At 33.7% G+C, this 12,286-nt stretch overlaps 2 protein-coding genes across 2 annotated transcripts; both read left to right on the forward strand.

Moving 5' to 3' along the window:
* Positions 1-4,774: 4,774 nt before the first annotated feature.
* Positions 4,775-7,737, forward strand: LOC110731667 (probably inactive receptor-like protein kinase At2g46850). The gene is made up of 3 exons (XM_021911546.1): positions 4,775-5,825; positions 6,422-6,505; positions 6,614-7,737. Exons 1-3 carry the CDS (start codon positions 5,015-5,017, stop codon positions 7,645-7,647), a joined length of 1,929 nt encoding a protein of 642 aa, XP_021767238.1. The 5' UTR covers positions 4,775-5,014; the 3' UTR covers positions 7,648-7,737.
* Positions 7,738-9,541: 1,804 nt separating this feature from the next.
* Positions 9,542-11,992, forward strand: LOC110731462 (soluble inorganic pyrophosphatase 1-like). Its single transcript, XM_021911315.1, has 9 exons — positions 9,542-9,774; positions 10,212-10,352; positions 10,460-10,488; positions 10,656-10,721; positions 10,829-10,936; positions 11,051-11,116; positions 11,195-11,315; positions 11,419-11,500; positions 11,612-11,992. The coding sequence occupies exons 2-9, from the start codon at positions 10,214-10,216 to the stop codon at positions 11,652-11,654; spliced, it is 654 nt and encodes a 217-aa protein (XP_021767007.1). The 5' UTR covers positions 9,542-9,774; positions 10,212-10,213; the 3' UTR covers positions 11,655-11,992.
* The last annotated feature ends 294 nt before the right edge of the window (positions 11,993-12,286 follow it).

Genomic DNA, 12,286 nt, shown 5'->3' on the forward strand with positions numbered 1-12,286 from the left:
TATAAATTCATCCCGTTAAAAATATAACAGTGAATTGAAAATCATAAAATTATTGATTCATGGCCCCTAAGGCCTATAGTGATATTTAATATTGTATTAATGACACAATAAAGTTATAATATACACAAGGTAATAGTGTAATCGTTTATTAGTGATCCCTACAATTCTTTGATTGAATTTTCCCTCTTTGTAATATTTTAAATGGTTTTTTTTCCCTATTATTTTATTCTTTTTCCCGCTATTATCTTATAAAGTTATAAGTCTAATTTTATTTATGAGCAAAAAATTAAGACTATAAAACTAAAATGTATCGTTACGGAGTAATTTGATTAACTGAAAAAAAAAATAGATAGAGAATAATGATCAATTTGTTCATAAAGATGGCATGGTGCAGTGAGAGATGAGGAAAAGATTGATGAAATTTTTTGTATATTCATGAACAATGATGTTCTTATTGTCAAACATTAAGCGACATTTTATTAGTGCGGAAAACTATTTGGTTTAGAAGCAGATTACATGCTTTATTAATTAATCTACTATATCAAAAAAGAAAAAAAAGGAAAAAAAAATAATAAAAAAAACCAATAAAACAATAACATCCTAGTTATAGTAAGTCCACTAATAGTAAAGGTGTTAAAACCAAACTGATTCGAAAAAAATTATCCGTTTCAAACTGTAACCGATCCGATTTGACCCGAGAAATTCAGGACCCAAATCCAATCTGTAACTGACTTGAACTTAATCCGAATTTGAATTTAACCCAATCTGAACTTAACCCGACACCGATTTGACACGACTTGAACTCAACCCAAACCCGATATGACTCGACTTGAACTCAAACCGAACCGATTTGACCCGACTTGAACTCAACCCGATCCGAAAATAACCCGACAAATAACCGATTTAATTCGATCTATTTTAACCCGAAATGATATTAACCCGACCCAATTTTAAACCGATCCGATTTTAACCCGGCCATAATTTTAAACCTAACCTATTATTGACCCTTTATTTCAAGTTCTTATACTACTATATATTTACTAATTTACTAATTATTAATAAGTTAGAAAGTCTAAAACTCTAACAAATATCTTATACAAATTGAAATAGTAATAAACAAACTAATAGTACTCGTAGCCTCATGAGATTGAACAATTGAAGAGTAGTACCTTAAAAAGAGGACATTCTTTTTTGTATATCACCATATGTGACTATCATCTATCAGTCTATCACTAGTTCATTACTAATCGTTTCACTTATGTACGTAGGTATGATAAGTATTGTTAATTATTCAATTTAAATTTGGCTCCAAAATAATTATTACACAAGAATTGATCGAATGAGAAAACTAATTCTTCGCATTTTATAATAATTAACCGCGCAATATGATAAATGATGCATGAATAACTTAATATTGACCCAATAATAAGGTTAAAATTCAATAATTACTCTAGTTTAAAAATGACCTTATTTGGAGTATTGTTAGTAACATAGCATTTAAATTTGGTATTTTAGGAGTATTGTTTTCTAGGTCTCGTCAAACAAAAAAAAAAAAGTCTCTTTAATTTTTTTTTAAAAAAATTAACCGAGGCTGGATCCAAACCTGTGAGTGAGTCTCTTAAATGGGGCCTACTAAATACTAATAACTCTGTTAATTCTCATAGATATTCGTGCCTTGGGACAGCATATGTTTGAGGAGAGAGATTGCCTTGCTCCCCAAGCCAAATTTGGTAATGGTTGGGGTCAACGGGTCAACCAATGTCAAACTTTACCCTTTTTTTTTTTTTTTTTTTTTTTTTTTTACTATTACCACACGCTACTTCTAAATTGAAGAATGAACGTACATTATCTTGTTATACTTACAATTCGTATATAGCAATGCCGTAATGTGAATTATGTAATCATAATCATTAGCGAGTCATCAGTTAGTTTTTAATTTTTTTATAAGGAGAGTTCGTAATCTTTCAGGAAAAAAAAAGGGAAATTTGTAAATACTTTATATGTTACAAACTCACAATTATATTAAGCATAGAAAGTACCACTCTCACACCAGCAAAAGTGCTATGTATCTCCCTAATTTCGTCATGTGAGGTAATTTTTATATTTTTATAATAATAATAGACATAAAATATTCTTGTTGATGTTGTTAAAGATAGCACCGTATAAGAATTAATTATATTGTAAGAAGGAATTATAATATTTATTCTAATATATATGTTTGTCGATCCTACTTATTATATGTTTTATCCTCGTGAAACTCGAACCCTAATTGCCACTCTAGGTAGATATTAAGATCTAAAATAGTATGTAAGAAGTGGCATGGATGCCATATTCTACTTCTATTTGGAGCAAATTTCAGTAATACAATTTTATTGCTCTATTTGACATGCTACTACCTTCGTAGTTCAACATTTGCAATTAGTTTTCTGATAACATTTATAAGAGATTTAGTCGTTTAACTGGTAATTAAGTGACTAAATTAGTTCCCATTAAATTGAACATACAAAGATCATATAGATCTCGATCATTTCAAGGCCTGTTCTTCACTTGTGGTTAATAGCATACACCCCATGCAACTTTATTACTCCCTTCTTTTCTATTTGTTAGTCCCATATACTATTTTGGGTGTTTTAAAAAGATCTACCCATATTGAATGTATTCCATTTTTAACTTAGTTTTTATTTTCTATTTATACATATTAAATTCTGATTGGTTAAATTAATTGATTGTTGATTGATGACATAACTCTAAGTAAGGAAATCCCTCCCTTAACTTAGGGATGGCAATGGGTCGGATTTTTAATCTGCCTCCGCCTCCGACTCCGAGAATCCGACTCCGATCCGACTTAAATTTCCAACATCCGACCCGATCCGACACCGACTCCGATTTTAAATTTAATTTTGACCTCATTATTAATAGCAACCCGTATATAATCAACTTCAAAGACCTATAAATTCATGAATTGAATAATAAAATATATATATAAGTACATAGAAAAGTCGGAGTCAGATCGGCTAAGTCGGATTCTAAGTAGACTCCAACTCCGACCCTTCTTCGACTCAGAGTCGGATTTTTTAAACAAAGTCAGATTCGGATTATTATTTCTTAGATTCAGTAAAGATTTTTTTCTTCGAAGCGGATCGGACTAGGGGTGGATTCGGACTAGATTGCCATCCCTAACTTAAATTATGCAATTATGACTAATGCTTTCCAAAAAAAATTGAATAAGTTAAATAAGACAAACTAATTATGAACTGTTTTTGTACTTTAATATTAGATTCCAAATATTGTTCTTTTTTTTTTTTTATGTGATTGATTTCATACGGGACTATCATATAAAAACAGAGGGAGTAGTAATATACATTCGAGTTTGTTCAAAGCCCAATTAAGTGTCTTCCACTTCCCAATGTCGAATTCCCCTGCCTTCCAATACTCTGGTTTGCATCATACTATTTCTACTACTCCCCCGTAGCTTTCTATTTATAGTTCGGGAAAACTCAAAATAAATATATTATAAAAAACATAAAAATGAAAGGCCTAATAAATTCAGACATAGAGAGTATTTAGTATTATATTAGAGTATACGAGTTTTATGTTGTGTACTTAGTGAAAGGAAGCACAAGTTTCAAATATAAATCAAAACCTCAAACTTTTAAAACTTGGAATCCACTTAGGTTGTAAACTTCTCTTGATGATTTATTGATTGGTGGGTTAGTAATCAAACCTCCATTTTTTAATCAAATTGATGATTATTGTTGCCTTTTCTTCTCTAATTTGTGTGGCCAATCAAAACCAAGTATTGCTCTAATAAAATATACCAAGTAGGAGGGTACAAATCTACAAACAAGATTATTTGTAGGAAAAAAAGTGGAGGAGTGGAGTGCAAATGAAGCTTATATTGTGTCATAGACTCATAGTCATATAATTAAATCTAAAACTTCAATTTTTCCCTACTATTTATCTTACATTCATTCCAAAATTTCAATTTATAAGTGGTATCAAACAAATCCAATCTCTAAGATCCATGCAAATACATTGCACAACTACATCTATTACATTTATTTACTACAAATTCTTACCTAAGATGGAACCATGAACTTTTTGTTAGAGAGTCTACAAGCAACTATGATTGATCTTAAGTACATAATCCAATTTTGAATATGAAAGATGTCTGGTTAATTATGAGGATTGCTAAACTACCTGTAACAATCTTGTAAGAGCAACTTAATTGGTAAACAATAAGATTTATAACTTGACTTGCCACATTAGAATATGAGGTATATTAAATTTAAGTTACAACATTTAATAGTTAGCTACATTGCTTTGTAATTTGCATAATATATTTTTTAAAATTTACACATTTTTAGTTAATCAAATTTTAACAAAACGATATACCTTAATTGATCATGAATTCATGATGCTTGTGTTGACTCGAAGTAAATATTTCAATCCAATAATAGATTACCTGCTGTTAGATAATATAAACAATTTACAAATAGATCGTTAATGTAATACCACTAAAAATACTCTAACATAACATTGGTTAATTATAGTATGACGGTCTTTTCGCCCTCGAGATCATATAATCAAATTATCAATGCATCATTGTCCATTTGATTATATGAAGATCACACATACCTTATACCTTAAGCAAAAGTTTAAAAATATAGTCCGTAAGTCCGTAGTATATGAAGCTCCAAAAATAGTACACCCAACGAGGGGGTTTAAGGCACAAACCCAGATAGTATGTGTAGCCTGAAAATGAGACCAACCGTCTTCACTTCCCTAATTTCAAAGGATTTTAGTTTTACTCCAATGCAATTTTCTCTTTCCTCTCTTAAACATCAATCTCCATGGCATGGCCTCTTTCTTCTCAACACTTGTTCTTACACTCTACAATACCTGTTTTTTCACTCACTATTTTGCAAATTAAACTCTCAAATTCTTTCTCTCTCTTCCAATTTCTTCTTCTTCTTCTTCCTCCTCCTCTTTGGAAGTTGGCTGAATTTAAGAAATGCCCTGTTTAATTTATACTCTCCTTTTCACTTTCTTTCTTACTTTTAGCCAATTGGGTGCAAAACCCATATCCGATTTTGTGAAAAATTTAGAATTAAATCATAAAGTTGGAATCTTTGATCATCAAATTTGCAATGAAACTTGTGGGAAATTTCAAGTATCATTCCCATTTTACATAAACAATGCATCTTGTGGGTTTTCTAACACCCCATTATCAGAATCATACCAATTAACTTGTCTTAATTCTACTTCCCTTTTTCTAAACATTGATTCGCAAAATTATAGGGTTTTGGAATTCTTTTCTGATGGGGTTTTAGTTGATTTTCCAGGGTTTTCTAACACGTGTCGCCCTTACAATGATTTAAACTCATTTGGGTTTGGTGGGAATGATTGTTTTGGAATATCAAATGATAATGTAATTGGATTATACGATTGTGAGGATTCTTCTTTGTGTAAGGCTAATTGTGAGTCTAATGATTTACCTGATTGTGACAAAAATGGGAATGGAAGTGGGCCAGTTTGTTGTTACCCATTGTCTGATCATAGTGTATGGCATATAGGAGATGAATTTAATGTGTTTGCTAAGTTTGAATGCAGAGGTTTTTCTTCTTGGGTTGTTCCAAGAGGAATGAATTCTGGGAAAAGAGGGGTGAAATTAGAATGGGCTATTCCTTTGAACTTATCTAAAGAAGTTTGTGATGTAAATGGGTATATTGTGAATGCTACTACTGTGAAGCATGGTGTAAGGTGTTTATGTGGTGATGGGTTTGTTGGTGATGGATATGTCAATGGTACTGGTTGCTTGAAATGTGAGTTGATTGCTTAACTTACATGATTGTTCTTTGCCTACTTGTGTTTTTTTCTCACTATTGTTTTCTGTTTGATACTTTGTACTTCGTATGATTTTGCTTCAATTTTCGTCTCGTGTGTGTGTGTTTGAGGAGTGGATGATTATTGGTTAGCAGGGATCAATTCTCTCCGGTAACTGGACCGTCGAGTTATGGGGAACTTGGGGGGGGGGGGGGGGGATGTTATTCTTTTGAATCTTTTTATGTTAAACTTTGGTGAATAACTGAGAATCATGTAATTTTTTTCAGTTAACATGATTATGTGCTTTATGATGGCAGAACATACCTATATTCAATGCAACTTTCAAATTTGTAACAATGATCAAGGGAAAGGATTAAGCATTGTATGTATAGAATAATAAGGTTGGATTAGAATTGCAGGAATCTGTTGCTGATATGAATGTCTGAAAGGAAATTTTGGTGCAAATTACATGGGTTTTTTTTTTTTTTCTTCTCTGTCTCATTATTTTTCTGAATTATACTTGGCCTTTGAAGATTTGCTCTTCCTTGAAGGGATGGTGTAATCTCTGTATTGAAGTTGAATTTGGTTTTCGCAGCGTGCTTCAAGGATGGAAAGGAAGAATTTGGCAAAGACTGTGAACCAGAGAGGCACAACAAAAAAAAGATGATAATATTAGCTGGTAGTACTCCATTAGAGTTTAGTGAAAGAGTGTTACATACTTCAAAAACTAATACAATCTGCTTTGACATATTGAGAAACTAATACCTTCGTCCTTCATAATCTGCAGGCGTTCTTACATCAGCTTTCGCCGCTGCCTCTTTGCTTGCCCTTCTTTGTCTGATAAAAAGGTCAGTGAAATCTACCGCGTATGGGTCTACCCACAAGCCCCAATTTCGCAGCACATTATCATTCCGAAAATCTTGTAACACCCGGCTTTTCACCTTAAATGAACTAGACGAAGCCACGGATGGATTCAACGAAGGCCAGAAAGTAATGGACAGTTGTGGTGGCAGTGTCTTCACCGGTAAACTCAAGGATGGTTCTCACATTGCAGTCCAAAGGGTCAAATGTGAGAACGAGAAGGACCTGATGCAAGTATTGACTCGGGTTGAGCTTTTATCCACTATTATGCATCGGAATCTGGCTCATATCTTTGGTTGCTGTATTGACTCAGGTTACACTCCTATGGTGGTGTACGAATTCCCTGAAAATCGAACCCTCGAAGACCATCTGCACAAAGAGCAACCTGATAAAATTGGCCTTGATTGGTACAAGAGGTTAAGCATTGCTGCTCAAACAGCTAGTTTACTAGCTTTTTTGCAACATGAAGTTTCTCCTCCTGTTTCACATCAAAATCTCAAGACTAGTAGCATTTTCCTGGACCAAGATTTTAATGTCAAAGTAGCCTGTTTCGGGATGTTCTGTAGCTTAGAGCTGTATAATAGCGAGGTTTATGAATTAGGAGTGTTTCTTTTGGAGATAGTCTCAGGCTCTAAGCACCCAGATATGCCTACAATAGCCTTGTACAAGACTAGGGATGGTAAAATAGAGGAGATAATTGACCCTCTTCTTTACTACCATGAACAGCCGGCTTTTAGGAGGGATCAGATTGATAGAGTTGCTGACATTGCCACAAGGTGTCTGCTGTTTGGAGGTGATGGAAAACTAAGGATGGTGGATGTTGCACGAGAACTAGTGCATATCACGAGAGATAGCCTCGATGGTGGTAGTCGGAGAGGGCCATCAATAGAGGAGACCTTCTCAAACTCTAGTCTTCTCCAGATGATTTCCATATCTCCAGATTCAATTTATGTCCCTTAAATCTAAGTCTTCTGGCTACATATTACAATGACCTAAAGATCAACTCTGATTGAGTGATTGTTTGTTAAAAAAATGTGTATTATTTCTTCATTTCTGGTGTGTGGTTAGTGTTTGCTTTGATTTTGTAATTGAACCTGCATTATATATGTGTATGTATTTAGTAATGGCAATGTAACACATCTTCAGATTTTATGTATATATGGTGCATTGACAACCTTAGTATTTCTGAGACGGTCTCATCTATGCTGTTTTAGAATAATAGCATATATGGACTATATTACTATATTCTTCACCAAAACATGCATGTACAATAATGATACATGGTGTTACTTGTTTGGTTGTTAGGACTATACCAATTACCTACACCGGAGCTGTATCTGTGACTAAACCTGATCAGGAGGCAGGCCGGAGTTGAAAGAACCAGCCATTATGGCTTGACATTGGGCTAGTAAGGATCACTTCATGTGGCAAAAAGCTCGGTTACTTGGCTGAGCGCATCAAGCTGCATGGTCAATTCAAATTGATCTAAATGATGAATTTGGGACAGACCACCCCCCAATGGTGGCTTGATTAGGTCGTAAATAGGGCCAAAGATCATGGTGCGTAAATTGAACCGGTCCATATTTGATCTTCTCTACTTAATAGTTAATACTCCCTCCGTTTCATAATGTTAGTTCCATATGGAATCAATCACATAAAATAAGAAAAAAAGAATATTTGGACTATAATATTAAAGTGCAAAATAATTCATAATTAGTTTACCTTATTTAAGTTTTTTGATTTTTTTTTTGGGAAAGCATAATTCATAATTGTATAATTCAAGGTAGAGATTTATTTACTTAGAGCCATGTCATCAATTCACAACCAATTAATTCCAAACAAATTAAGTTAAAAATGGAACATATTCAATATGGATATATCTTTTTGAAACGCCCAAAATTGTATATGGGACTAACATTATGAAACGGAGGGAGTACCTCCTATGCAAAAGTAAAATTTAATTAAGTTTTTTTTTGTTTTAAAAAAATGTGACAAAGGTTGTAAACTTTTGCCCTAAATGATCTCCTAAACTCAGATTGTAAATCTAATAAAGACAAAATTTGGCACTTTTCTAACATTTCACTCCAACTACAGATCTAGTATGTCTATTATAATGTCACAAATCATAGTCGAGAATTTTGATTATAAAGTTCACTGTCATTAGGCTGAAGTTTGGACCACGACAAAGTTTGGATCTTGGGGATATGAACATTATATTGTTTTTTTTTTTTTTTTTTTTTTTTTTTTTGGGTGGGGTGGAGGGGGCGGGGGCGGGGATGGGATAATCAACAATTAAAATTAATTAATGTTAATGAAATTCAATGAATCATCCAAGCTTATTATACGGAGTATTCAAATTTATTTTATCAATGGTTGTATTCTTAAATAATTGGGCACATGATATGCTACTCGGCCTCAATAATTATATTATTTAGGGCCTTCAAATACAAGTGCTAATATTTATGTCTTAAGATAATTAGAACAAAGATTAATTGTTTTTTTTATTTATTTCTAGGGTCTTTTTAGGTGTAGTCGATCTTTATTATTAAGTACATTCGGTAGTACAAAGGTGTATAAATACAAAGTTGGATCTAACATTGATACGTACTCCGTATTAAGTTTAAATCTTTATAACTTTTTTTAGCAATGATAGTATGTAAGTAGAAAAGTTACAAGTTACAAAATTTGTATATGTAACTATTATATTGTATTGGATGTCTCGGAAGAAAAAGAAAATAGAATTGTTAAAAAAAATTGTAATGCAGAGCATGGACGGAGAGTGGAAACCCACTAGTAGAAGACTAAAAATTGCAATAATTCTGTTTATAAACTTAGCATATGCCAAGCTAGCTGCCAAATGATTGATTTGACAAAGTCATATTTAAGAAGACGAGAGGTGCCACCTTATTTAGCATCCTATAATTTCTCGTCATTCCACATCCGATTTAACTTTTCCTAGCAATTTTGACCATCAGTTAACTACCTTTCATTCTTTCCCTCTTTCTTTTTCTCCTTAAAATCTCTATTCTAACATCATTTTTATCCTCCTCCTAGCATTTTCTCCTATACAATTTGTTAAGATTGCAGGTACTCGTTGCATTTCTTTTAGACGATTTCATGCATGTTTGTATAAATTGTATTGCTAGAGTTAGATTATAGGCACGGCTGTGCCACAGCCTCTAGAGCACGAATCACAACAATCATGTCGTGTCATCCATCTTAGGGGTTTAGGCTCATAAAACAACCAATGTGATACCTATCTTTAGTATTTTCCTTCTTTTATTGATGTTTGGTCATGAAGGCATGTGGCTGCCTGTCGTGCCTGTGCAAAACGCGTTCCAGGCACAGCCCACCGATCCTGCTCACTGCCAAGCTTATTTGTATATATATGTCAAGTTAAATGCATTTTCATACAGGACTCAAGAATGACTTATAGCATATGAAAGACTATTGATAAGAAACAATTATCCTATGTACAAATGAAAAGATAACTTGCCCTAACATGCATTCTAAATGTTAATCAGAGATGGCTGAAGAAACAATATTGGAAAATGAAGAGATGGTGTTCCCATCACCAAGGCGACCTGCCAAATTGAATGAGCGAATCCTTTCCACCTTATCCAGGAGATCAGTCGCGGCACATCCATGGCATGATCTTGACATTGGTATTATATGTACTAATGCTAGCTATTAGTGTTAAAAGATGCAACTTATCTAGTAGCAACTAATCAGTGTTAAGGTGAACTAATTAGCTGCAAATTTCTGGTTGCAGGTCCTGAAGCACCACAAATCGCCAACTGTGTAAGCTTTATGTCCTTGCAAATTTCAGATGGTCGTGAGTCTCTGAAGGGGCAGAAAAAGATTTATGCTTCATTATTTACCGAAAGCCACAGCTTTAAATTTTAAGTCAGCATTCAGAGTTTAAAAAGATCTGACATTTGTTTCCTGGTTTGGTATATGCTATACAGGTTATTGAGATCTCAAAAGGAAGCAAGGTCAAATATGAACTTGACAAGAAGACCGGAATGATAAAGGTAATACAATTATTCCAATAATGTTACTGCTATAATACATGTAGATTTTTCAGTTTTCTCTGTACCATTTTGAACTACAAATATTTTATTGCTGAATTTTTTTGCAGGTTGATCGTATCCTATATTCATCTGTTGTGTATCCTCACAACTATGGTTTCATCCCTCGCACATTGTGTGATGACAATGATCCTATCGACGTCTTGGTCCTCATGCAGGTAGTTCAGTTTGCTTAAAAAGGCATAAATCTTGCTCATGCAATTTTGTAAAACACAATACTAAATTCCTACTGATAGTTTGACTCTACTGATGTTGACATTGGATATGAACAGGAACCAGTCCTCCCTGGCTGTTTTCTGAGAATTAAGGCCATTGGATTAATGCCCATGATTGATCAGGTTTAGACTGATCTATGCTTAATTCCTCAGCTATTTCTAACTTCGGTATTTTTTCTAAACATAGCCTACATACTGCAGGGTGAAGCAGATGACAAAATCATAGCCGTTTGTGCTGATGATCCTGAGTACAAGTTTTACTCAGATATCAAGGAACTTCCTCCCCACAGACTTGCAGAAATTCGCCGCTTCTTTGAGGACTGTATCCTTAAACTAACCAAAACAAACACCTTCTAAGGATATTTTTTGTATTCTTTTTGTTGGTTATTTTTCTGTTTAAGGTTTCCTCAACTTCTGCAATATAGACAAGAAGAATGAGAACAAAGAGGTTGCTGTCAATGACTTTCTGCCTAAGGAGGCAGCCTTTGAGGCTATCCAGCACTCAATGTAAGAAATATATACCCTGCCATATTAATTTTATCCGTAGCTGATCAGGTCTATATTAATCTCTTCTCTCCTTTATCCTTGTTAACGAGTTTTCTTGTCATCTGCAAGCAGGGATCTGTATGGTGAATACATAATGCACACTCTGAAGCGGTAGATCATATGCAAGCCCGGTTCTTTGAGCATTATTCAGAGATTATAAGTTTTTCTACAATGTTTAGCAACTTAGAAAAGTTTACTGATATTGGGTTAAAAGGCTTTTTAGAGTAGGAGCTGATAATTTCTCCCATTCACTATAAGAATGGCAATATACTCCCTCAAACTAGAGGTCTGAGACATTTATTTTCAGTAAAACTTTAGGAATTTTGGATTCACAACCAATTCTACTATATGAAGCTTTGTTGAGAGCCAGATTCTGGTTATGTTTTGCATTATCGGTGTTATCTGTATTTTTTGAAGTTCAGAAATGTAAACCAATGAGAATTGAACCCCTAACACTCAGGGAGAAATGGAAGCAACAACCACTGCCTCCATCTCGTGATTCACATCAATGCTATTATACTTCGTATTACTAAATCTGTTCAACAAAATTCCAGTACTAGCTGAAGTTTTACATACTAATTATTTCTCAGCTCTCAGCCAAAACACTGAGCAATTTCTAGAATGACGGTATACTGCAACTATGCAATTCTAGACTACCCCGCAACAGCATAATTTACATTGAATTCAAGTTGGGTCAAGTCTCTTGGAAATTGGAATAAGATTGAAGCGAACATTAACCTAGAAGAA

Source organism: Chenopodium quinoa, unplaced genomic scaffold (assembly GCF_001683475.1).
Source record: "Chenopodium quinoa cultivar QQ74 unplaced genomic scaffold, ASM168347v1, whole genome shotgun sequence".
Taxonomy (NCBI): domain Eukaryota; kingdom Viridiplantae; phylum Streptophyta; class Magnoliopsida; order Caryophyllales; family Amaranthaceae; genus Chenopodium; species Chenopodium quinoa.

Coding starts and splice junctions, on each gene's coding strand:
- LOC110731667 (XM_021911546.1), top strand. CDS start 5,015: ATGCCCTGTTTAATTTATACTCTCCTTTTCACTTTCTTTCTTACTTTT. Junction 5,826..6,421: donor TGGTACTGGTTGCTTGAAAT/GTGAGTTGATTG, acceptor TGGTTTTCGCAG/CGTGCTTCAAGGATGGAAAG. Junction 6,506..6,613: donor AAAGATGATAATATTAGCTG/GTAGTACTCCAT, acceptor CATAATCTGCAG/GCGTTCTTACATCAGCTTTC.
- LOC110731462 (XM_021911315.1), top strand. CDS start 10,214: ATGGCTGAAGAAACAATATTGGAAAATGAAGAGATGGTGTTCCCATCA. Junction 10,353..10,459: donor ATGGCATGATCTTGACATTG/GTATTATATGTA, acceptor TTCTGGTTGCAG/GTCCTGAAGCACCACAAATC. Junction 10,489..10,655: donor CACCACAAATCGCCAACTGT/GTAAGCTTTATG, acceptor TATGCTATACAG/GTTATTGAGATCTCAAAAGG.